The sequence below is a fragment of the Nycticebus coucang genome, chromosome 10 (genome assembly GCF_027406575.1).
Source record: "Nycticebus coucang isolate mNycCou1 chromosome 10, mNycCou1.pri, whole genome shotgun sequence".
NCBI classification, from domain to species: Eukaryota; Metazoa; Chordata; class Mammalia; order Primates; family Lorisidae; genus Nycticebus; species Nycticebus coucang.
This window is the reverse complement of record NC_069789.1, coordinates 94,565,809-94,592,110: the sequence shown is the minus strand read 5'-3', so window position 1 is coordinate 94,592,110 and position 26,302 is coordinate 94,565,809. Positions and strand designations below refer to the sequence as shown.

General features: G+C 39.0%; 1 protein-coding gene across 1 annotated transcript; it reads left to right on the top strand.

The window, feature by feature from the left end:
* The first annotated feature begins 687 nt into the window (after positions 1–687).
* LOC128596467 (flavin-containing monooxygenase 5-like) lies at positions 688–25,282 on the top strand. The gene is made up of 9 exons (XM_053606088.1): positions 688–822; positions 4,442–4,630; positions 5,528–5,690; positions 9,791–9,933; positions 10,764–10,963; positions 14,586–14,935; positions 16,610–16,682; positions 18,057–18,357; positions 25,049–25,282. Exons 1-9 carry the CDS (start codon positions 688–690, stop codon positions 25,280–25,282), a joined length of 1,788 nt encoding a protein of 595 aa, XP_053462063.1.
* The last annotated feature ends 1,020 nt before the right edge of the window (positions 25,283–26,302 follow it).

The following is a 26,302-nucleotide window of genomic DNA, read 5'->3' as shown; positions in this document are numbered from 1 at the left end:
GGACCACTTTTCTACAGACCACTTACATGGCCCTCCCTCTGCCCTATGAAGAGTGTAATGAGTGAGACTTTCTTTTTTTTATTTTTTTTGCAGTTTTTGGCCAGGGCTAGGTTTGAACCCACCACCTCCGGTTTATGGGGCCAACACCCTACTCCTTGAGCCATGGGCGCTGCCCATGAGTGAGATTTTCTTAATCAAAAGCTCTGTTGGGGGATTCTTTCTTTCCTTCAACTTAAAACCCTATCATGGGGCAAACATAGGGATTCTCTGGCCTAAAAAAGGTGCAAAAAATACCCAACTATCAACAAGGAGATACAGGAGTAGCAGAAGGAATTAAAAGTCATTTTGGGAAAAATCTGAGTCAGGAGAGATTTTTTGACGTGTGTGTGTGTGTCACATAGAAGGAAGTGACCAAAAAAGTAATTTAAAAATAAAGTCAAATGACAAGAAACATTTTAAGAGTCAAAACCTGTATTTAAAAGAAATCTACTTTGTACTTGACAATGAGAAATCATCCTGTGAGGTAAGACTTTTTCTATCACTCTGAGAACCTTTGAGTAATATATTCCTTAAATGTATTAACCAGCAATTTTAGGGAAAAAAAACTAATGCTCTTGGATTATAGGAAAAAAAATACATGCCAATAAAAATCTGATTTTGTATTAGTGCTTCCTCACACCAGGCACAATGCGAGGGAAGAGAATTGCAGTGATTGGAGCTGGGGTTAGTGGATTAGGTGCCATTAAGAGCTGTCTGGAAGAGGGACTGGAGCCTACTTGTTTTGAAGGAAGCGATGACATTGGAGGACTGTGGAAATACGTGGTAAGTTTGAATAGTCTTACGCTACTATATGTCTGATGACTTTTTTCCGTACCTGAGAAATAGGAATGCGAGGATTACAAGACTAACTTATCCTTCAATTACCTGCATAATAGTAATTATTTTTGTTAATGACCACAACTGTGCACAGTCAATCCTTCCTTCAGGAGTCAAGCTTCTTGGAAGAGGAATGTATACTCACCCCCTGTGCTGCCCTCTCCTTCTGTATTTCAATCATGACTACACGAGGACAGACCCAGCACTTCTGAAAACTGTTCTCATTGCTGCTGCCAATGTTGTCAAATGAAGTGGACTTTCTGTCCTAAATTTTCTTGCTGCATCAGGGTGATTTAAAAAATGTTAAAACCCAGTTCCTTCTTAAAACACTTTACCCTGGCTTTTGTGATTTCACTCTTTTTCGTTTTCTGCTTTTCCTTCTCAATCTTTTTCTTCCTGTCTTCTAAATGTGCCTGATTATGACTTTTAACTTTTTTCAAGTTCCTTAGGATACCTCCTTATCTCCCACTTGACTTCATTACCACATATGTGTTGATACCTGATCTTTAAATCTTTATCTTCAGTGGAACCACACACACACACACACACACTCACACATACTCACACACGGGCAATTAACACTAATTGTCCAACATTCCAACTCAAATCTCAAAAGCCTATCACAATAACAGCTGTTTCTGACCTACATCAGGTTAGCTGTGATTAAATGGCCCTTTTATGCAACTTAAAGTTATAGCCCAGGCCCCTGTGGCCTCCAAGCATTCCATGGAGGGGACAAAGAGAAGGTGGAGGGCCACTGACTGCTAAACTGGCTAGGGCCAGTCTGGAGGTGGAGTGGCCGCTGCTTTTGCCAATCTCTGGCATGTCTCACCAACACCTGATGACTTTTGAGATCTTTCATTACCTAATTCCCTGTGTCAAGAGAAGTTTCCATGTTCCTAGTCAGACCCCGACTGATACAGACACATTTTTCAGGAAAACTTCTCAACCCCCAGCCAGTGTCCAAAGCACCCTGTGCACACACCGCTATTACTTCTGTCACTCTGCAGGTGATTATTGAGCTCCTATGTAAGATTTTTAAAAAGAATTTTATGTAAATTATTTAATCTTCACGACCACCTTGTGAGGTAGACAAGGACTTATTTACAAAAGAAGAAATAGATTCAGAGAATGGTTTGATATCAGGTTCCTTTTTCAAACTGTGCAATGATATATCTCAAGGACCACATCAAAATATCACAAAATAACCACATAATGTCATCTGATTTCACTGATGCTCATATTTAAAATGATCACTTATAACTCCATACTCATATGAAGCCAGTAGAGGATCTAATACATGCCTACATAGAGAAAAACACAAATCAATTCAAGTTAGGGGGAGGAGGAACAAGGGAGCAGGGAAAGAGGAATTCATGTGCTCTGACTTAATGGGAATAAGGTTAGGGTGTGTGGCGCACCCCTGGAGAGCAGGACATAATTATGCGAAAGACTCTACCTAACAAATGCGAGCATTGTAACCTAATTCTTTGTACCCTCAAATTAACCTGAAACAATAATAAAAAAATTAAAAATGTAAAAAAGAAAAACAGGATGGAACCAAGATGGTGGAGAAATTAGAGGGTGTCACCCTGATTCCAGGAAAATGCTGCCCCTTTTATGAATATCCCTTCCCTTGTTAAGCCTGCTGCTTAAATATACATAGAAGGGCAATAGGAGCCAGGGGTCAAGTTCTCTTCTGCATAGAGAACTACTTTCTACTCTGTCTCTGGAGTAGACTTTCTATAGTTTCTAAATAAATCTCACTTTCACTTTGTAAAAATAAATAAATAATGCTATCACTTATAAAAAGCACTTGTCATATTTACAGATTATTCCTATCAGAAGAGGTATTTCGGTATACAACTACATTAATACAATAGGTTTTATTTTTCAAAATGCTCACCACTGCCCTTTGAAGAAGAAAATACATATTTTGACCCGTTCCTAAAGCTGACGTACTTTAGCAGCATTAGATTCCATATTTTGTGGCTTCATGTTTGGAATATTCATTGCATATGCATTAGTAATCCTTTCCCTCACCAATTGTACACATTGATAGACAGGTCAGAGGAAATCCAAAAGCAGTAAACATAGGCCACTCCATTTTGAGCATGAGGCATTCCATCGTAGCTGTTCAGTGACCTCAGCTGAAACTACCCTCTTCTGGGACCCAGCCGGAAGGAAGGAGGAGCTAGAGGACACAGTGACTCCAGGAGAGGCTAAACCCCAAACGAACAGAACAGTCTCAGCGGGAAGTCAGCTGGAACTGTATCTGGCAACAGTGGCTAGCACACCAAAGTAACACTCTCCGCCGCCTACCCTACCTAGAAACCTTTAAAAGATAAGCATTCTTGGGCAGCGCCTGTGGCTCAAGGAGTAGGGCGCCAGTCCCATATGCTGGAGGTGGGGGGTTCAAACCTAGCCCCAGCCAAAAACCTCAAAAAAAAAAAAAAAAGATAAGCATTCTTGCTGTTTGGAGTTCATGCCTATATAGCCTCAGCCTGCCTTCACGGCGGCATCAAATAAACTTTAACTATTGCTCTACATCCGGCTTTGTGACCTGGTTGAGTCGACTGCTACCTTACACACATAAATCGCAGGAAAAAATGATCAAAATTCTGGAAATTGTGTTTTATATGTACATCTATGAATGTACTATATTTGGGATTGTAATAAATTCTTCCAGGAGAAGAATATCTGTTGTGATGGTGTGGTTTTCCCTTAGCCTTAAATTACTCAGTTATCCAGCCTTAATTTTTTAAAAAAATCAAGAAGGGCCACTAACGCACATAACAGATGCTGTATGTCGTATGGACTCCTACTATACTTGGAAAATTAATTATGAAATATATGTGAAAAACTCTAAAATTACAAAGTATTATAAAGTGGTAAAACGTCATGTACCTGTCTCTAGGTGTTCATATACAGATAAGCAGGTGATACACACAGAGAGACAGCCTGAAAGATTGAGAGACTAAGACTGGAAGGTAACGTGAAAGTATTAAAGTGAAATATCATTATTTCATCATTAATGATATTCACTGTACTTTCTATAATTATAATTTCTATAATTACTAAAATTATAATAAATATGTGCTGCTCTTAGAACTTAAAAAATTACCAGTTTAAGAAAAAGAGAAATATTAAGCCTAATCTAATTCTGATCTTTATTCTTGCCTCTCAGTCACTACAAACAGCCCAGGATCTCCTGGATGTCCTCGTCCCAGCTGTTGCCTGCCAGTCTTCAGTCCAGAACTTGAGCCCCAGAGAGGCTGCCCTCATCTCCCTCTGCTTATTTTCACTCTCTGGTGGTCTCCGTACATTTCCCTCTCTATATTCTTTCCATTTTCTTTTCATGTCCTCTGTCTGTTCCTCAATCAAATTCTTATTCTCTTTTTAACTACTTAATGCTACCTTGTCTCTTAGTGAAGGCAATGGGAAATTGACTTTTTTTGGAAAGAATTCAGCCCAGGAGCTGCATAATTTGACATAGGAAGAGATTTCTTTTTTAACTGTTCTTCCTATATTCTAAAAGGCAACAAATGTCCTTTTCCTCTTGCAGGAGAAGATTGAGCATGATAGACCAAGTATCTATAAATCTGTCACCAGCAACACTTCGAAGGAGATGACGGCCTTTAGCGATTATCCTTTCCCTGACCATTTTCCTAACTACTTGCACAATTCCAAAATCATGGAGTATCTCAGAATGTACGTCAAACACTTTCGCCTTATGAAGCACATTCAGTTTCTGGTAAGTGAAGCAGAGACCGCTTGTTGTGGAACCCTCTTGGCAGAGCAGAGAGCCAGGCCAGAGCAGAGTACAGTGATGCCGCTGTTCCACCCAGGGGTGACCCCCAATACCACAGGGTTCACTTGACATATACCTCCAGTGCAGTCAGCAAGAGCTTTTTTCCTCACTTCCTTCCAGACAAGAGCATGGTGGGTTGGCTGAAATACCAGATTGGACCCTGAGTTAGTCCATTTTGCATTGCCAGAAAGGAAATGAGGCTGGTAATTTATAAAGAAAGAAGGTTTACCTGAGGCTGGTAATTTATAAAGAAAAGAGGTTTATTTGGATCATGGTTCTGCAGACTGCACAAGCACAGCACCTGCATCTGTTTCTTGTGAGGATTTCAGGGAGTCTTTAGTAAAGGGGGAAGGCACAGGGGGAGCAGGCATGTCCCAGGGCTGGAAAAGAAGTCAGACAGGGAGGAGGTGCGGCCAGGCTTCTTTAAACAATCAGCTCTTGTGTGAACTAATAAAGTGAGAACTCACTTATTATTGAAAGGAGAGCCTCAGGACATTTACATAGGATCTACCCCATGACCCAAACACCTCCCACCAGGCCCTGCGTCCAACACTGGGGACCAAATTTCAGCAGGAGATTTGGAGGGGCCAAAAGTCTAAACCAGATTAGACCCTTGGTGTTGGTGCACCCCTATCTATATTTGGAACCACGGTTGGGAACAAACCAGGCAACGGCTCCGTTTAAAGAGGCTTCAGTAGGGAAATCAATTCTAAGGGGACTCTTTCATGAAATCCCAGAGGAGAGTAAAAGCTACAACCAACCTAATTCGTTAAGGCCAAGAGTCCCTGGAAAGGACAACTGAGCAGAGTGCTGGTGAGTCTGAGTCTGTCTCATTCCCAGACGAACGTGTGCAGCGTGAAGAAGCGTTCAGACTTCTCTTGCACGGGACAGTGGGATGTTGTGGTCGAGACCAAAGGGAAGCAGAGATCCTATGTCTTTGATGGGGTAATGGTGTGTACTGGCCTTTTCGCCCATCCCTCCTTGCCACTAGAGAACTTTCCAGGTATGTCATTCAGAAAGCTAAGGCACAGGTTTTGTGGGGATTTATAATTGTTGCTGTTGTCACTTTCAAAACCCATCTTCTGAACATCACCTTCTTTTAACAATCAATATTGCCTTTTTCTGATTGTAAAGTAATGCAGACTTGTCGAATGTCCATTCAAATCGTACATAATATTATAAAATTGACAATAATTTTTATAACACTAATATGCCATTACCACTACTTCCAAGATATTTTAAGAGCCAAGTCCTATGTTTATATTGCAATTGGAAGGTTGTTTTCTGTCAGTAACAGTTTGGAGTAAGTAGGAAGATCAAAGTACAGAAACTATTTTAAGATTTAGGTTTATTTCTGAATATGCACAGATGTACACAGCCTGACAAATATAGATAGCTATGTGCTACTGTCATCAGGGATCTTAAAATAGACTTCAGTGCTATTGACTACTAATTGGAAGCTTAAGCACCCTGCATGTAAGGAATGGTGCAAGGGAATGACCAGCACAAGGTCTCCCTGCAGGATGTACACTCAGGCTTTTTTACTAACACTTAGACTCTTTGGGGGTTCTCAGAAAATGCTGGACTTCCCTCATTTCCATTGCTATGAGTGTTTCTATTTCCCAGTATATAAGAAGATAGAGAAGGTTACAAGTGGTCAAGAGAAGTCTATTTTTTTTTTTTTTTTTTGCGGTTTTGGTCAGGGCTGGGTTTGAACCCACCTCCTCTGGCATATGGGCCCGGCACCCTATTCCTCTGAGCCCCAGGTGCCACCCGAGAGGTCTATTTTGTATTCAGTTAATTAGAGTTTTAAATGTTCCTATATTATTCATTCAACATTAATTCAACAGAGTCTGTTGAGCATCAAACTATGTGCAGAGGGTCAGCAGAGAAAAAGCAGACAAACTTTGGTCCTTGTGGATTGTGGAAATAGATGAGAAAGGCACAAATGGAATCAAGGTGTCAGAGGTAATAATTATTAAAGAGAAACATTTAGCAGAGAAGGGAGAGAGTGTGTTAACAGTAGGGATTTGTGTGGCAAGATTCGATAAGGTGTCCAGGCAAGGCTTCAGTGAGAAACGGACATTTGAGTAAATGCCCGCAGGGGCTAAGAACGTGATGCAGTATCTGTGGAAAGCATGCTGTGCTGAAGGAACAGCACGTACAAAGGCCCTGAGGTGGAAGTGTGCCTGACAGGTTCAGTGTGTCTGGAGTAAAGAGCAGGAAGACGATGATGTCCAAGAGTAAATGGGAAACCCAATCAAGGAAAGCCTTAAAGTCCTTTGTTTGGACTCTGACTTTGAATTCCGAGTGACACGGGAGCTTTTGGGAAATTATGAGCAGGAATGGCATGCTCCCATTGTTTTGGCTGCTATGTTAAGAACAGCTATAGAAAAGGATGATAAGGGAAGCTGAAAGACCAGTGTGGATGCACTGGCACTAATCCCGGTGACAGATGATGGTGGCATGGATGAGGGCGGTAGCAGTAGGGATAGAAGTTCCTGGGTCCCAGATCTAGCTTTAAGGTACAGATGACTAGATCTATTAATGGATTAGATGGGAGATGTGGCAAAAAGAGAGATATATTGGTTACCTCCAATGCCATTGAGCAATGGAGTCACCATGTCCTGAGACTGGGAAGGCTTTCAAAAGAGCAGACTCCTCATCCATGAAGGAGAGATTGAGGGGGCCCCTGGGTGACAAGGCCCCAGAGATGTCATTGAAAGTGGGACAGAACTAGACTGTTTATTGCAGCTCAATTTACAATCGCCAAAATGTGGAAACAGCCTAAATGCCCACCAACCCAGGAATGGATTAACAAGCTGTGGTATATGTATACCATGGAATACTATTCAGCCATTAAAAAAATGGAGACTTTACATCCTTCGTATTAACCTGGATGGAAGTGGAAGACATTATTCTTAGTAAAGCATCACAAGAATGGAGAAGCATGAATCCTATGTACTCAATTTTGATATGAGGACAATTAATGACAATTAAGGTTATGGTGGGGGGGAAGCAGAAAGAGGGATGGAGGGAGGGGGGTGGGGCCTTGGTGTGTGTCACACTTTATGAGGGCAAGACATGATTGCAAGAGGAACTTTACCTAACAATTGCAATCAGTGTAACCTGGCTTATTGTACCCTCAATGAATCCCCAACAATAAAATAAATAAATAAAAAAGAAAGTGGGACAGAATGGGATGAAATTGAAAGCATTCAAAAGAGAATTAAACTTATTTTTCAAGAATTTACTGTCAAAGGAGCATATTCCTATGCAGTAGGTAAAATAATTTACATTTTACACGTTTCAAATATAACTACTAGAGACAGAACTAAGGTTCATGCCTAGCTTTGTTTGACCTGAAGACCTCTTCCTACACGGACTCATGGGGAAATGGGTTCATTTTGGAATAGAAAAGAAACATTTTCTCCTTGGGAAAAGGATGAAAACATACTACATTTTAGGTACTGAGGAACGCACATAAGATCTTGTTGATTCCTACAAATGAGGGGGAAAAAGTTATTTTCAGAAAGTGAGAAGGATCACAGTGAAGCCAAGGAGAGGGGGAAATAATTGAAATGGCTGCAGTAAGAGAACTGGTAGAGAGTCTGTCCTGCCCACGGAATTGAACTTGACTAAGATAGAGTTTGGAAGCAGATAGATCCCTGCCAGGAGTTTACTAAGTGAGCATGAAAGAACTGTTTCAAAGGGAAAGCTGAAGTTTTAGAGCAGATTCGGTAAGGAAAATGATGTTAATTAGAACCACAATTAGGACTGAGTAGGCCTGTCCAGTGTCACAGAAAAGGAAGCCCATATTTGCAGACCTTGATATTGTTTAATAGATAAAATGCTAAAAAATCCATCAGCTTTTATGGCTTTGCTATGTGAGGTTTTCTTTAAATCAGAGAAAAAAATTTTTGTTATTTCAGATTAATGTGAGGATATAAACAACTAAGTTACAATGTTTGCATTTGTTAGGAAGAGTCTTTCTTATAATTGTGTCCTGCCCCCAGGAGGTGTGCCATACCCCCTTTAAATTGTGCCCCTTAAGTGGGAGCACACGAAGCCCTCTCTCTCCTCTCCCTTGTTCTCCTTCACCGTAATGAATTGAAGTGAGTTTTTCCTCTTGTGTGGACATGTATTAGATCATCTACTGGCTTCACATTAGTATTGAATATGTTGGCTACTTGCTTTTCCACTCTTATGATATTTCACTAAGAAGAATGGGTTTCAACTCCATCCAGGTTGATACAAAAGATGTGAAGTCTCCATATTTTCATGGTTGAACAGTACTCCATGGTATACGTATACCACAGGTTGTTAATCTATTCCTGGATTGATGGGCACTTAGGTTGTTTCCACATCTTGGTGATTGTAAATTGAGCTGTGATAAACAATGTAGTGCAAAGAGCAAGATTTTTAAGCAAAAATAAGAAGTTCTTGCATCCCACAGATCCTATGGGTAATGTTGGAGCATGCATTCCCAACGGGAGAACAGAATGAGAGTGCTAGAAGAAAGGGTCTTCTGGGCCCAGGAAGCAAAGGAAGTGGCTAGACAAGATGAAGCTTGGATGGGAAAAATAAGATGGAAAAGGAAGATGTAATACTTAAGTAAGAGCCGAGCCCGGTGCCTTGAAGGCTTGGCAGGATATAGAAAGTAAAAAGGAGCCAGGCATTGTAGCAGGCGCCTGTAGTACCAGCTACTCAGGAGGCTGAGACAAGAGAATCACTTGAGCCCAGGAGTTTGAGGTTGCTATGAGCTATGACGCCACAGCACTCTACCGAGGTGACAAAGTGAGACTCTGTCTCAAAAAAAAAAAAAGAAAAGAAAAAAAGAAAGTAAAAAGGAGGCAGAAACGAGATATGTAAAGTTCTCAGAAGCCTGGGGTTGTTTGGGCATTGAATTTATGGTTTAGAACAAATATGTGGGAGGTTTCATTCTGCCTGATGATGCCATGGAAGTGGCACCAATAGTCCAGCAGATGAGATGTTTAAATAGGATGGCCTTTGAGTTTGGTAATAAGCTTTAAAATATGCCAGCAGTTGAAAAAATAAATAAAATAATGACCAAGGTCTGATCAATTCTGCTCTTGCCCATAGGGATCAAGAGGTTCAAAGGTCAATACTTCCATAGCAAGGAATACAAGAGTCCAGAGAAATTCCAAGAGAAAAAAATCGTTGTGGTCGGCATTGGAAATTCTGGAGTTGATTTGGCAATCGAGCTCAGCCATGTAGCTTCACAGGTTTGGTTCCTAAAATTCTCCACCCCTCAGTTAAACCTGCCCATTGCTGTGAGGTGTGAGCATTGCGTGAAATGTGTGTAACGTGTCCCCTATACATAGACACACATGCATACACAGTCCTGATTGTTAATTACTTCTTTACACTGTTTCCTTGGTAGACATCTTGGTAATGCACTTAAAAAATTGAAAATGGAATAAGAATAAAGACTTCAAATTTTAGTGATTGCCATATCGTTTCAATTTACCAGAATATGGAGGTGTCATCCAGCTCAGCCAAGAGTTTTTCAGAAATGAGCATACCTAAAAACCATTTTCTAAATTTCTTTGTTTTTCATGGACATGATCCTTGACACCATCTCCAAACTCTGACTCCTTCTACATTTAGAATCTTAGGATACAATTAATGAAGTGTTCCAGATACTACTATTATAATTAATAGATGGAATCTCATATGTCAATTTGTTGATGTCAAGTCTTCTTGCATTATTTTGTTTTTCCAGAATTTAAATATAAAAGATTATAGACATCAAACACTGCTTTGGAGAAGGTTCAAAGAGCTAGCTGGCAAGATCCAGAGGGAGGCTTGGAAAGATCTCTGGACCTATACATAATGTATGGTGTGTTTGTACATGTTGAGTGTTTGTGCCTGTATATGACCGTATGTGTCAGTCTACCTGAATTTAAGAAGGAACATTTGAAGCTAAAAAGGCAAGAGAGTTTTTATCTATTTCCCCTCCTGAGTCAAATAAGAGAAGAGCTGAGAAAAGTACCCAATGAAAGGAAATATATTGTGAGGTGATTCTTTTTAATATATTTACATTCTCTCCTAGGTGTTTCTGAGCACACGACGGGGTACATGGATCTGGAAACGGGTCTGGGATTATGGGATGCCCATGGACACTGTCTTGTTTACTCGTTTCAACACTATGGTCTACAAATTGTGCCCTTTATTCTTAATCAACAGATGGGCAGAGAATAAATTAAATGCTAACTTTAACCATGAACTTTATGGTTTACAACCTCAACACAGGTCTGTTTTAGAATTTAAAAATAATAATAATTTGGCTCTGTCTTTTTTTTGTTTTGTTTTGTTTTTTTGGCTGGGGCTAGGTTTGAACTCGCCACCTCCAACATATGGGACCGGTGCCCTACTCCCTGAGCCACAGGCGCCACCCATTGGCTCTGTCTTTTTGAGTCAGCAGGTCAAGACTTGAAATGTAGAAGAGGCTTAAAGTCCATGTTTACCTCCTTGAAGACAGATTTCAGCTATCTTAGGAGAGTGTTAATCATTGTCTCCTTTCTCATGCTTCTTTGGGCCATTGTACTCAATTACCTTAGAGGAAAGAAATTCAGATGCACGATAATCAGGCATCTTTATCTATCCCCACCATTTCTTTAGTCTCTGACATCTTTGTGCACTGGACAAGCAGCAAATGCTGTGTATTATGTCATAAAAATTAAATTCCATTTTCCCAGGCCAAAAGAACCAGGAGTCTGTTAATATAAAACACTAAGAAGGGAGGCTTGGGAGAGGGGGAATCCTTTGAAATGCAATACATACTTTGTTTGCTTTGAGTAGAACTCCTCTAGATCCAACTGTGATTTGAATCCTGACTTCATCACTTACTAGTTATGTGATATCATCAAATTTGCATAACTACTTGTGCAAACTACTTTATTTTCCTTATATGTAAAATGGGCACAACATTAGCACTAACTCAGAGAGTTGTTTTGAGTATTAAATAGGAAAATACATGTATAGTTTATACTAGCACCTAATACAGTGATTTTCAACAAGTGTGTTACGACACATCAGTGTGCCATGAGAGGATATTAGGTGTGCCATGAAAATTTTTAAAGGTTATTAATGAAATTATTTTTGAAAGAAGTTCAAAGCACAGTAAGTACATTCTTCTTTTACTCTTTTTTGGATCAATATAATTTATGTGTGCTGCGGAAGTTTAACTATAGGTTCAAGTGTGCTGTGAGATAAGAAAGGGTTGAAAAACACTGGCCCAGTACATAGTAAATGCTCAACAAATCTGTGCTGTTTTATATTATTAATTTTATGACTGTATTAAAACTATTCTCATGGACTTTTAATTTATGGAGGTGACTGAATGACAACATAGAGAGGTCAAAGCCACTGAAAGAACTGACATTGACTTACATTTCTTGAGAAAGGGGGCATGCTGCACTACACAAGGCCAGAGGGTAAAATTTGTAATTATGGCATTTATGTTCTCAAAATAAAATGGAAATCAAAATATGCTCTGATTTTCCCGTTCCAATATGAACACATTGACAATTACATTCTTAATACTCTCCAAAGAAATCATTTAAAAGAAATTAGGTATTAACGTATCCCTGGCATAAGCTTTTATGCCATACTTTTCGAAATCTTCCCTTTGCATATAGTAAGTATTAATAAATACTGGCATTCTGACAAATACAGAATGCTTATTTGGTAAGAAAAAAAAATCATAAAGAGAACTGAGGCTGTAATAAATTTGCATTCCTGCCGATAGTGTATGAGTTGCCATTTCTCCACATTTTTGCCTGCATTTGTTATTTTTTGTCTTTTTGATTGTTGCCATTATAACTTGGGTGAATGAGACCTCATTTTGGTTTTAATTTTCATTTTTCTGATGATTAGTAATGTTGAACATTGTTGCATATATTTGGTGAGCCTTGTATGTCTTCTTTTGAGAAATGTCTGTTTGGATCATTTGCCTACTTTTTAATCAAATCGTTCAAGTTTTTTTGCTGTTGAAATTTTGAGTTTCTCATATGTTCTGGATATTACTCTTCTGTAAGATAAGTAGTTTGAAAATATTCTTTCCCATTCTGTAGGTTGTTGATTGTTTCCTTTGTGTGCAGAAGCTTTTAGTTTGATAGAATCTCATTTGTCTATTTTTGCTTTTCTTGCCTATGTTTCTAAGATCTTATTCACAAAATATTTTCCCCAGACAAATGTCCTGAGTATTTCCCCTATGTTTTCCTCTAGTAGTTTTATCATTTTGGGTCTTACATTTAAGTCTTTAATCCATTTTTGAGTTGATTTTTTGCATAGGGTGAGAGGTGGGGATTTATTTTTATTCTTCTGCATGTGGATCTCCAGTTGCCCAGCACCATTTGTTGAAGAGACTGTTATTTCCCCCAATGACTATTATTGGCATCTTTTTAAAAAATCAGTTGGCTTTGGATATGCAGGTTAATTTCTGGATTCTATATTCTGTTCCAATGATCCACATGTCTGGTTTTAGGCCAGTATCAAGCTGTTTTGGTTACTACACCTTTGTGCTAATATTTTGAGGTCTGGTATTGTGATATCTCCAGATTTGTTCTTTTGCTCAAGATTGCTCTGGCTTTGGGGATCTTAAAAAATGAAAACTAAAGCTACCATATGATCCAGCAATTCCACTACTGGGAATTTATTCAAAGGAAAAGAAATAACTATCAAAGAAATCTGCATCCTCCTGGTTATTGCAGCATGATTCACAGTAGCCAAGATACGAAATCAACTCAAGTATCCAAGACAGATGAATAGATAAAGAAAATGTGGTAGATTTACACTACAAAATATATTATTCAGCCATAAACAAGAATGAAATTCTGTCATTTGTGGCAATGTGAATGGAACTGGAGGACACTATGTTAAGTGAAATAAGCCAGGAAGAGAAAGTTAAATGTCCCATGTTCTCACTCATATTTTGGAAGCTAAAGAAAAGGTGATCTCACAGAATTAAAAGTAGAACAAGGAGTATTAGAGCCTGGGAAGAATAGGGAGAAGGAAGCAATAGGAAGAGATTTGTTAAAGGGTACAAAATTATAACTAGATAGGAAGAACAGGTCCTAGTGTTTTAAACTATTACAGTGTGAGGACAGTTAACAATAATAATACATTACATAGTTGTAAATAGCTAGCAGGAAGATGTTGAATGTTCCCAACAACACAAAAAAGTAGTAATGTTTTGAAGATATGGATATCTCATTATGATTACCCTAATCTGATCACCACACATTACATGTATCAAAACATTGCTGTGTACCCCAGGAATCTGTAGAATTATTATTTGTTAATTACAAAAATATGATTTTTTAAAAAAGAATTGAAGAAAAGAAATCTTTTGTAAAACCAAAATGTGTGCTTTTCCTTTTTTTAACAGTAAATCCAGTCGTATTTTATTATTTTTTTGTTTGTTTATACATTTTGTTTATTTATTTTAACTTAATTTTATTAAATCATAACTGTATACATTTATTGGGTACAATGTGATGTTTTGATATACAATGTGGAATATTTAAGTCAAACTGATTAACATAATCATCGCCTCACTTACTTTTTTCTGTGATAAGACATTTATAATATACTCTTAGTTGTTTTGAAATGTACCCTTGCATTGTGCCCATTAAGTAAGATCACACCAAATACCCTCCCTCCATTTACCCTCTTACCTCCGAATGGAAAAAAAAGTATGCAAAATACTCAATACTATTATGAAACCAATATATAACCACTTACACATTGATATACAAATGATAAAACACAAATATAGTCCAAACTGTATGATTTTCATTAGACATTTTCTTAGCTCTACTCCTGTCCAAAGACTTTTTAATTTTCCTGAACTTCAAATTCTATTCTTCAGGTTTCTGAGCCATCAAGCTATTTTTGGTGATGATCTGCCCAACCACATAATTTCTGGAAGAGTTCTGATAAAACCAAATGTGAGAGAGTTTACGGAGACATCGGCCATCTTTGAAGATGACACAGAAGAGGACATTGATGTCATCATCTTTGCCACAGGCTACACGTTGTCTTTCCCTTTCTTGGAGGATGACTCAAAAACCCTGGACAGCCAGCACTCTATGTTTAAATTTGTGTTCCCTCCTCAGCTGGAGAAGCCAACACTAGCTTTTATTGGCATCATCCAGCCAGTGGGAGCCACAATTCCCACTTCAGAACTCCAGAGCCGATGGGCTGTACGTGTTTTCAAAGGTAAGCTCTGACCTGGTATGAATATTCAGAAAAAGAATACATTAGGTGTATAGGCTAGGTGGTGTGAGTTAAGAAGCATTGCAAAGGTCAAAATATCTCTGAAGTTAAAACCTTCACAATGTCTAAAATCCTGCCACTTGAGATTTGTTTCTTCAGTGTTTGATAGCTACTTACTTAATATTTAGGATTCTTAGGCCAGACATGGTGGCTCACACCTGTGAGCACTCTGGGAAGCCAAGGAGGGAGAATCACATGAGCTCAGGAGTTTGAGATCAGCCTGAGCAAAAGCAAGAGCCTGTCTCTACTAAAAGAAAAATTAGCTGGGCCTTGTGGTGGTTGCCTATATTCTCAGCCACTTGGGAGGTTGAGGCAGGAGGATGGCTTGAATCCAGGAGTTTGTGGTTGCTGTGAGCTAAGTGGGAGTTATGATATCTAGCCTGGGGCAACAGAGGGAGATTCTGCTTTCAAAAAAAAAAATTGGGATTCTTATATGAAAATAAAAAATAAAAATCTATTATCTTAAGCTATCATCAAATAACAATTTATTGGCAAATAATTCTTTAGAGCACTACAGGGAGGTCTAGTATAAGAAAGGAGAAAAGAGATCTCAACATGAAGCATAGAAGGGAGATAACACTTGGACTACCCTCCAGTGGGAGATCAAAATCAAAGACTATTTTTTTCTCAAGTTTCCATTCAAAACATAAAAAGGATAAGCAGGTAACACCACAGCACATTTACAAGAACAAGGGCTTTGTAATCAAATTGCTAAAAAATTAAAACTCATCTCTCCATGTACTGGCTGCATAATCTTGACATGCTACTTGACCTCCATAATTTCATTTGTAAAAAAAATGGGATGACTGCTATCTACTTTTCAGGGTGGTGAAAATTAACAATCAAGCACCTTGACTTTAGTAGGCAGTCAGTGAAAACTGATAGAATGAATGGAGATTAACTACTGTTGTCATCCTTTATTAATTGTTCTTTATTTTACTGTTATTCTAAGCTTGAGAATGAATCAGTTAAGACAGACTCAAAACATACCTCAGTCATACTATAATAATTCTGCTCCTTTGTCTCCTTCTCTTTTGAAAAGTTTAACACATTTTCCTGGAACATTCTGTGTTTCAAAATATAGGATGTCACCTGTCTTAGAAATAAAGGATTGTAAGAAAGTACCTTTTATGAGTTAAAATGGGAAATTGTAAATAAATCTCTGTTCAGTGAAAACAATCAGGAGACATGGAATCCTCATTAGTAGCTACAATCCATGTTTGCAAACTAAGACATATCATAAACAAATAAGCATAACTCACTATTGAAAGGAGAGCCAGGGTGAATGTTGTTAATAGGACCACAAACACATTAATTTGTGACTTGTCAGTTGGGTGAGACTCCCTTTGGCTTATCCTTCTTCATGAGTGTTGAGGTCTGCTAGTCAAGATGTGAACTCATCAGATGTGAGACAGGAGGGACATGTGCCTGCATCTGACAAGCACCTAAGAAAATGATGAGTGGAGGGCACTGCAGAGCAATTCCAGCGTCCACCATCTCTCCCCCATGCCTGCACCACCTACTCACGATATTCTCTGCCACATTGAACCTATTTTCTACTGAAACCACATCTTCTTGATAAGAAAGCCATGTTCAAATCTGGAATTTCTTTCCTAGGATTGAATAAACTACCTTCAGTGAGTGGCATGATGGCGGACATAAGAAAGAGGAGAGGAAAGATGCAAAAAGTGTAAGAAACATGTTTCTTGGTGAAAGTCAGTTGAACGTGTTTAGGAGGAGCTCTTTGCTTACCAAGTATTCATTGTATTTTTCTGGTCATAAAATCTGGGTCTATTTGTTTAGATACGTTATCAAATTATCCACTTTTATATCTCCTCTTAACTAAGCATAACATCAGAAATGGAATCTTTTAGGGGTGAAGTGGAAACAGAATAGTCCACCAGGGATACCTCAGAATTTTTTGACAGTCCATAGAACAGCAGATACAGCATACGATTTTAAATTTATGACAGTCTTAGAGATGTAAGGCATATGGGAATTTAAGATGAAATGAAGGATTATTTCATTCTTTTAAGGAATTAAAAAGATAGATCAATATGAGAAATGAGTTGGCAAAGCACTACAGAATCTGAATAAAATTCTGATAAGGTCAAAAGCTTGTAGATTGTGCCAAATCTTCTTAATAGAAAATTATTCTCCCCCACCGGAGTTGCCAGTGTAATTTAGTTTTATTCAGTAAATATCTGTTGAGAATCTACAATGTGAATGTCACAGCGTGTTCTCTAAGATCAAAGGGCTGACATCCTGAATAGTTATCTGAGCAACTTTAATTTAAGAAGGTGAGCCAAGAATTGCATTTCAGTAATACTTAAAATCAAATTACTGGGCTCGGTGCCTGTGGCTCAAGCAGTTGTGGCAACAGCCACATACACCTGAGCTGGCAGGTTGGAATCCAGGCTGGTCCTGCCAAACAACAACGACGGCTGCAACCAAAAAATAGCCAGGCATTGTGGCGGGCGCCTGTAGTCCCAGCTACTTGGGAGGCTGAGAAAGGAGAATCGCTTGAGCCCAGGAGTTGGAGGTTGTGATGCCACAGCTCTCTACCCAGAGCAACAGCTTGAGGCTCTGTCTCAAAAAAAAAAAAAAAAAAAAAATCAAATTACTGTCCCACATACCTAAATAATTGGCCTATACTATTCATACAGCACAGTTCTCACCACTGATTTACCAAGAGGAGCTTATATCCTGAAGGTGAATCAAATACATGGCAAAAATACAGAATTTAGGAAACAGAAAAGATGTCATTGATAAGAAAAAAATCTTCTGAAACCTGCCCATTACTATCCAAAAATCCTTCAACGGATTTGGGGGAGGGGAGAATACACCTGTGTGAATATTTTCTTAAAAACCACTGAGACTCTGGTAGCTGAAAACAAGAAAACTCATCTCATCTTTTCCTTTTTTGAGTAATCATCAATGGTTTGGTTGCTGTTAATTTTTTGCTCCTACAAGGTCGGCCCCAAGTTCACAGGAAGTGGTGCTTGCAGAGATGAGAGTCGTTCCCCGGATGGGGCGGTTCTGATTTTTGCCTTTCTGGTTTCAGATTCGTGAATAGTGTTCGCCTTACACGCAAGGTGCAGTATGTGGATTACATGGATGAAATTGCCGCGGAAATAGGAGTGAAGCCCAAACCGCTCTCGCTCTTCCTGTGGGATCCACAGTTGGCCAAGGAAGTTTTGTTGGGACCGTGCACCCCTTACCAGTATCGCCTCCAGGGGCCGGGAAAGTGGGAGGGGGCCCGGGGAGCCATCCTGACCCAGAGAGCGCGGATCATCAAGCCGCTGAAGACTCGCGGCCTCGCCTGCTACCAGCCTCCACCTTCTGTGCCATTTTGGCTTAAAAGTGTCTGTGCAACCTTTTTCCTCTTTGTCCTCACTTTAGTCATTGTTAAAGGATAATCCTCCTATTTCATCATCATATAGAGGCCGACAGTGGCACCCAGTAATTAGGAGGCGGGGCATAAGTAAGGGCTTTACTGTACTCAGTTTGGGCTAGAACGGTGAAATGAATTGTCTAATAATTCCAAACTTTCTCATACGTGAATATTTTGGAAAAACCGGCCTTTGCTAACAGAGATTTCAGATAAAGTGGCTTGTTTAAAACTTTACTTGTGGAGTGCACATTTAGTTTCTATAACATGACAAATGTTCTCTGCTACACCAAAAGTATTTCTGGGCTTCTCTCTAAAGTAAGCACACAATTTGTCAGCTTTCTGCAACTGACAAATTGATGTCTCTGCATCCAAAGCCTAGGCTAAGAAAAAGCATCTCTTCAAATGTTTTGGAAAAAGTTAACATGAAAAATGTCCTCATCAGAAACCCTTTCCAAAAAGGTCACATTTTATAGAATCTGGATATTGAGGTAGCAGGCTGTTTCCAGTATTTTTGAGATTTTTTATTATTAAATCATAGCTGTGTACATTAATGCGATCATGGGGCACCATACACTGGTTTTATAGACCGTTTGACACATTTTCATCACACTGGTTAACATAGCCTTCCTGGCATTTTCTTAGTTATTGTGTTAAGACATTTATATTCTACATTTACTAAGTTTTACATGTACCCTTGTAAGATGCACCGCAGGTGTAATCCCACCAATTACCCTCCCCTCCCTCTCCGCCTTCCCCCATATTTGTAGGTTATAATTGGGTTTTAGCTTTCATGTGAAAGCCATAAACTAGTTTCATAGTAGAGCTGAGTACATTGGATACTTTTTCTTCCATTCTTGAGATACTTTACTAAGAAGAATATGTTCCAGCTCCATCCATGTAAACATGAAAGAGGTAAAGTCTCCATCTTTCTTTAAGGCTGTATAATATTCCATGGTGTACATATACCACAATTTATTAATCCATTCGTGGATTGATGGGCACTTGGGCTTTTTCCATGACTTAGCAATTATGAATTGGGCTGCAATAAACATTCTGGTACAAATATCTTTGTTATAATGTGATTTTTGGTCTTCTGGGTAAATACATAGTAGAGGAATTATAGGATTGAATGGCAGATCTATTTTTAGATCTCTAAGTGTTCTCCAAACATCTTTCCAAAAGGAATGTATTAATTTGCATTCCCACCATCAGGGTAGAAGTGTTCCCTTTTCTCCACATTCACGTCAACATCTCTGGTCTTGGGATTTTGTGATATGGGCCAATCTTACTGGAGTTAGATGTATCTCAAAGTAGTTTTGATTTGCATTTCTCTGATGATTAAAGATGATGAGCATTTTTTCATATGTCTGTAGGCCATGCACCTGTCTTCTTCAGAGAAGTTTCTGTTCAAGTCCCTTGCCCAGCCTGCGATGGGATCCCTTGTTCTTTTCTTGCTTATACGTTTGAGTTCTGTGTGGATTCTGGTTATTAAACCTTTGTCAGAGACGTAACCTGCAAATATCTTCTCCCATTCTGAGGGCTGTTTGCTTGCTTTACTTACTGTGTTCTTGGCTGTGCAGAAGCTTTTTAGTTTGATCAAGTCCCAGTAGTGTATTTTTGAAGCTGCTTCAATTGCCTAGGGGATCCTCCTCATAAAGTACTCGCCCAGACCGATTTCTTCAAGGCTTTTCCCTGTACTCTCTTCTAGTATTTTTATAGTTTCACGTCTTAAGTTTAAATCTTTAAACTTTTAATGGTGAAAGGTGTGGGTCCAGTTTCAGTCTTCTACAGGTTGCCATCCAGTTCACCCAGCACCATTCATTAAATAGGGAATCTTTTCCCCACTGAATGTTTTTAATTGGCTTGTCAAAGATCAAATAATGATAAGTAGCTGGGTTAATCTCTTGGTTCTCTGTTCTGTTCCATACATCTACCTCTCTGTTTTTGTGCCAGTACCATGCTGTTTTGATCACTATCGATTTATAGTATAGTCTGAAGTCCGGTAGCGTGATTCCTCCTGCTTTGTTTTTATTTCTGAGTAATGTCTTGGCTATTCGAGGTTTTTTCTGATTCCATATAAAAGGAAATATTATTTTTTCAAGATCTTTAAAGTATGACAGTGGAGCTTTAATAGGGATTGCATTAAAATTGTATATAGCTTTGAGTAGTATGGACATTTTAACAATGTTGATTCTTCCCAGCCATGAGCATGGTATGTTTTTCCATTTGTTAACATTTTCAGCTGTTTCTTTTCTTAAGAGTTTCATAGTTCTCTTTATAGAGATCTTTCACGTCCTTTGTTAGATAAACTCCCAAATATTTCATCTTCTTTGGCACTACTGGGAATGGAATAGAGTCCTTAACTGTTTTTTCAGCTTGACTATTGTTGGTATATATAAAGGCTACCGATTTATGAATGTTGATTTTGTAACCTGAGATGCTACTATATTCCTTGATCACTTCTAAGAGTTTTGTAGTAGAATCCCGGTGTTTTCCAGATATACAATCATATCATCTGCGAAGAGTGAAAGTTTGATCTCTTCTGACCCTATATGGATACCCTTGATCATCTTTTCTTCCCTAATTGTGGTGGCTAAAACTTCCATTACAATGTTAAAGAGCAGTGGAGACACTGGGCAGCCTTGTCTGGTTCCTGATCTGAGTGGAAATGATTTCAATTTAACTCCATTCAATACGATATTGGCTGTGGGTTTGCTGTAGATGGTCTCTATCAGTTTAAGAAATGTCCCTTCTATACCAATTTTCTTAAGTGTTCTGATCATGAAGCGATGCTGAATATTATCAAAAGCTTTTTCTGCATCAATTGAGAGAATCATATGGTCTTTGTTTTTTAATTTGTTTATGTGCTGAATTATACTTATAGATTTACGTATATTGAACCAGCCTTGAGACCCTGGGATAAAACCAACTTGGTCATGATGTATAATTTGTTTGATGTGTTGCTGGATTCTGTTTGTTAGGATCTTGTTGAATATTTTTGCATCTATATTCATTAGTGATATTGGTCTATAATTTTCTTTTCTTGTTGGGTCTTTTCCTGGTTTGGGGATCACGGTGATGTTTGCTTCATAGAACGTGTTGGGTAGTCTTCCTTCTTTTTCTACATTTTGGAACAGGTTGAGTAATATAGGTACTAGTTCCTCTTTAAAGGTTTGGTAGAATTCTGACGTGAAGCCATCTGGTCCTGGACTTTTCTTTTTAGGGAGATTTCATATAGTTGATCTATTTCAGAACTTGATATATGTCTGTCCAACATTTCCACTTGAATCTGGCTAAGTCTTGGAAGGTGATGTGCTTCCAAGTATTGGTCAATTTCATTCATATTTTCATATTTCTGAGAATAAAGTCTCTTGTAATATTCATTAAGGATTTTTTGAATTTCTGAGGAGTCTATTGTTATTTCATCTTTGTCATTTCTGATTGATGAAATTAGAGATTTATTTTTGAGATTTTGCTAAGGTATAGAGGGTGGCATGGGAGAAAAGGAGGCAATAATAAAAGTTAGGAACTATGCATAATTTTGTGTTCTATTAGAAACATCAAAATACACAGAATAAGTCCTATAGTAAATATACAAAATTCTATAAAAACACTCAGGACAATGAGAATCAGATATGGGAGAAAAGAGAAAAAAAGGTATTTGCAACATTTATAGGCACTAATGATTAATCAGAAAGGTCATGTATTTTAGTTTCTAATTCCATCATTCCTGTCACCAGGCTGTGTCTGAGCCTAGTCCTGATATTCTGTATAATAGATTTTTATCTGAACTACTAGTATATCCCTCATTCTTTCACATACTCAAAATGTATTTATTTGGCACCTGCTGTGTCAGACATGGTGCTAACACTGGGAATGTACACTGGGTAGCATCCCATCTTACAGATTCAAAGCCATCCATGTGTGGATGATGCCCTATCATAGGTCTCCAGCCTTGGCCTGGCCTCACTTCAAAGCTTACTCATGTCACCACATGCTGCTCAGTATTCTCAAACTTACTAAACCAAATTCTGGTGGTTTACCCTAGAGATGTTTCTCCATCTCCATAAAAGGAAACTCCATCTTCAGTCTCAAACTAAAATGTGTCAAGTCTCTCGATTGCTCAATTTCATACTCCACAGCCAGGCTCTCAGCAAATCTGTTCACTTTCAAAGTAAATCCAGAATCTCCTCACTTCTAACCAGCTTCACTGCTGCTAGGAGTCAGAAGACTTTAGGCAGGGACAGGGAAATGGGACACAGAGAGAAAGGAGGATCAGGAGAAAGGATTGGGTATAGCCAACAGGCCTGGAAAATCCCCAACAGAAAGTTTCATAAGTGCCACAGAGTGCCAACGTGACCCAGGCAGTCATTAGTCAATAGGTGTCACTTGGGTGGGACATACCAGAAAAAAGACCCCCAAGGGATCTGGACAAAGGAAGCCCACTGGTGAGCAGGGATCCAATAATCACGTTTTAATTTGAAAGAGCCAACCAGAGTTCACGACCAATAACCAGAAGAACACTTGGGGCTTAAAACCCCACTAGACAAGGAGCTAAAAGCAGCAGCCTGCTTGCTGGGAACTCCCACTGCTGTGCTGGAGGCTTTCCTCTTTTCTTTCTTCTCAATAAATTGTCTTGCTTTTGCTTACTTGAGGTCCTTGAATTCATCTTCAATTCCCAACAGCAAGGACCCAGCAGGAAAATTCTGGTATCACTGCTATCACCTTAGTCCCTGCCACCATCTTTTTTCTGCATTACAGAGATAGTCTTCTCACTCAACTTATACTTCACTGTTAATCCATGTGGTCTGTTTTCATTACATTAGCCAAATGATACTTGTTTTGAGACAAAGTCTCATTTTATTGCCCTCAGCAGAGTACTATGGCATCACAGCTCACAGCAACCTCCAACTCCTGGGCTTAGGTGATTCTCTTGCCTCAGCCTCCCAAGTAGCTGTGACTATAGGCAACTACCACAACACCCAGCTATTTTTTTTTTTCGAACGCAGCACCCTCAGTATATGGGGCCAGTGCCCTACCTACTGAGCCACAGGCATTGCTTGCCAAATGATACTTTTTAAATGTAAGTTCAAATTATGACACGTGCTGCCCCAAACAGCCAATGACTTCCACATCACTCAGAGTAAAAGCCAGATCCTAGCAATGGCCCACAGTCCACTCATGATCAGTGTCCCCACTTCTTTTCTAACCTCATCTACCACTGGTCTTCTCTGTGTTCATACCTGGAACAAGGCCACTCCTTGGCCTTCTTTTCCCACACTACTCACCCCCTCTCTCCTTCAAGAGTTCACTCAGGTGCCTATTCCTCAGTGAGGTCTTTCCTGACTGGGTCAGAAACATCCCTCGAAACAGTCACTCCCTTTCCTCCTTGGGCTGCTTTACTTTGCCTCCTGTTACAATACTTAGCAAGCATATTCTCTTCTTTGTTTTTCTATCTCCTTTTTCAAAGTGGTGGGGACATTACTATTTTGTTTGGAATAGCTTCTGGCACAGACTAGGTGCTTTAAAAATGTGGAATACATGAAACAAGTCAATATTATCCTCATCCATCAAGAACTTGCAATGAATAAAAATAGGCATGTAAACAGATAAATAGCAATTAAACACAGGTGCATCTGTCTATAACAAAAATAGGAACAAAGCACAGTTGGAATTCAGAGGAAAGGAAACAAAGAGCTCAATGAAGAGAAATGAGGAAGGATTTGCAGAGATAGGAAAGTTGACTTAGGTCATCAAAGATGTTTAGAAACTTTTCTACAAAAAAGAAAAAGGAAGGAAATCAAATATGCAGTGGGTGGGAGGGTGTGACAGAGGTAAACCCGGAGAGGTGGTCCAGGATAGAATTGGAGGAATCTCTGCTCTCCACGCGGATCCTCACTCCCTTAGTTCATGGAACCAGCACCACAGCCTCCCACCCTGACTTCCTGTCCCCGGCCCATCCTCATCCTAGTCTCCCTGAATCCAGCCCCTCCACACACGCCACACCAACTCCCAAATTGCCACCATTGTTGACTTTCAAAAAATCAAATCTGGTCACCTCATTTCCCTGCTTAAAATCTAATTTACTCTTTATTGTCTATGGACCTAGGTTCAAACTCTCTTTCATTTCAAATTCTCTTTACTTTATTAATCCAGAAAGGCAATGTTGGAATTCAGATTTGAATCTGATAACATACTTCAATTGCCTCCACATCGAACCTCTTTCAGTAGTCTTAACACTTCTGAGGAGAGTAACCATTACCGTGTTCCCCTCTTTTTCCACATTGTTTCAGACACCATCAGATAAGTAAGGGTAATTCTAAGAAAAGAGGAAGGTTTGGGGTTTTGGTTTTGGTTGTTTGTATGGGTTCTTTTTTCTTTAGTAGTAGGGGTCTGACCTCACTGGCAAATGGCCCTGTCCAACAATGGTTCTTAAATTTCAATCACATCATAATCCTCTAGAGAACTTTTTAAAACACAGATTGATACACTCTAACCCCCGAGATTATGAATCAGTAGATCTAGAGTATTTGTATTTCTGCAAGTTTCAAGGTGATGCTCTTGTTGGGAACCACACTTTAGGACCACTCCCCTACAACAGCTGTAGTCATGTAGTCAAAAAGAATACCTCTGAATTCTGAACTCATGTTATATGTCCACAGGAAATTAATTCAGCCAAGAATCATAGCACAGAAGTTTTGGAACCATGGCGCATTCCACTTTCTCACTCTGGAGCAGTTGCGCGGGGAGATATAGAGATGGCAAATACCAGACCCTCTGGGACACTGAAACAGCCAGGTCAACACCCTCTTCAGGTGAATCAAAGACCTGGAAAGGGATTCTTCCTTGGCCCCAGCCAGTTCTTCCTGAGGCAGGCCCTGGCCATGGGCTCATAAGTGGCAACAAAACTCCCTACTCCATCAGCTTCCACACCCATAACACCTCCCGCAGAGCTCATTCCAGTGGAAGCATATAATAAATACTTGTGCCCTTATATCAAATTCTACTTAGCCCCAATATGCTGGAGGGGTTCATTGTAAATGGAAGGTACTTTCCTAATATGTTTTTTGCCATATGCTTATCCTGAATCTTTGATGGTGTCTTTTTCAAAGAAGCAATAATTGCACCAGTATAATTTTCAACATCAGATAATATTTTGCACAAAAGCTTTCTAAGGTTAGAAAGTTTTAATACCCTTTTGTCCTCAGGAAATGCAACAGATATGTTAAGCTTTCTGGCCTCAGGCTGTACACAGAATCACTGGGTGTGGAGGTTAAAACCAGAACTCTTACAAGTTGTAGCTTGTGTTTGAAACAACACAGTTGCCTAGACATAGTCCCATCACTTTTCTTTTCTTTTTTTTTTTTGGTTAGGGGGGTATACTTAACCTTAAGCATTTAACATTTATTTGTGTCAGGAATTCAAATTCCACTATTATAGCAACTTTAAAATATATTGTAACTTATTATTGACTATAGTAACTTTGTTATGCTATTAAACATTGGTCATTCTATCTCATCTATCTGTATATATTTTTTATTAAATCATAGCTGTGTACATTAATGCAATCATGGGGTACAATGTGCTGGTTTTATATACAATTTGAAATGTTTTCATCAGACTGATTAACATAGCCTTCACAGTATTTTCTTAGTTATTGTGTTAAGAGATTTATATTATACACCTAGTAAATTTCACATGTACCCTTGTAAGATGCGCTGTGCGTGTGGTCCAATTACTTTCCCTCCACCCACCCTTTCCCCTCCCCTCCCTCTTTCCTTTCCCCTTCTTCTTAGGCTATAATTGGATTAAAGCTTTCATAAGAAAGCTATAAATTGGTTTCATAGTAAGACTGAGTACATTGGATACTTTTTCTTCCATTCTTGAGATACTTTGCTAGAAAGAATATGTTCCAG

Excerpts from the sequence above, each read along its gene's own strand:
- LOC128596467 (XM_053606088.1), top strand. The coding sequence starts at position 688 with ATGCGAGGGAAGAGAATTGCAGTGATTGGAGCTGGGGTTAGTGGATTA. Across the intron at positions 9,934-10,763 it reads TCAGCCATGTAGCTTCACAG|GTGTTTCTGAGCACACGACG; the intron begins GTTTGGTTCCTA and ends ATTCTCTCCTAG. Across the intron at positions 18,358-25,048 it reads TGCCATTTTGGCTTAAAAGT|GAAATTAATTCAGCCAAGAA; the intron begins GTCTGTGCAACC and ends ATATGTCCACAG.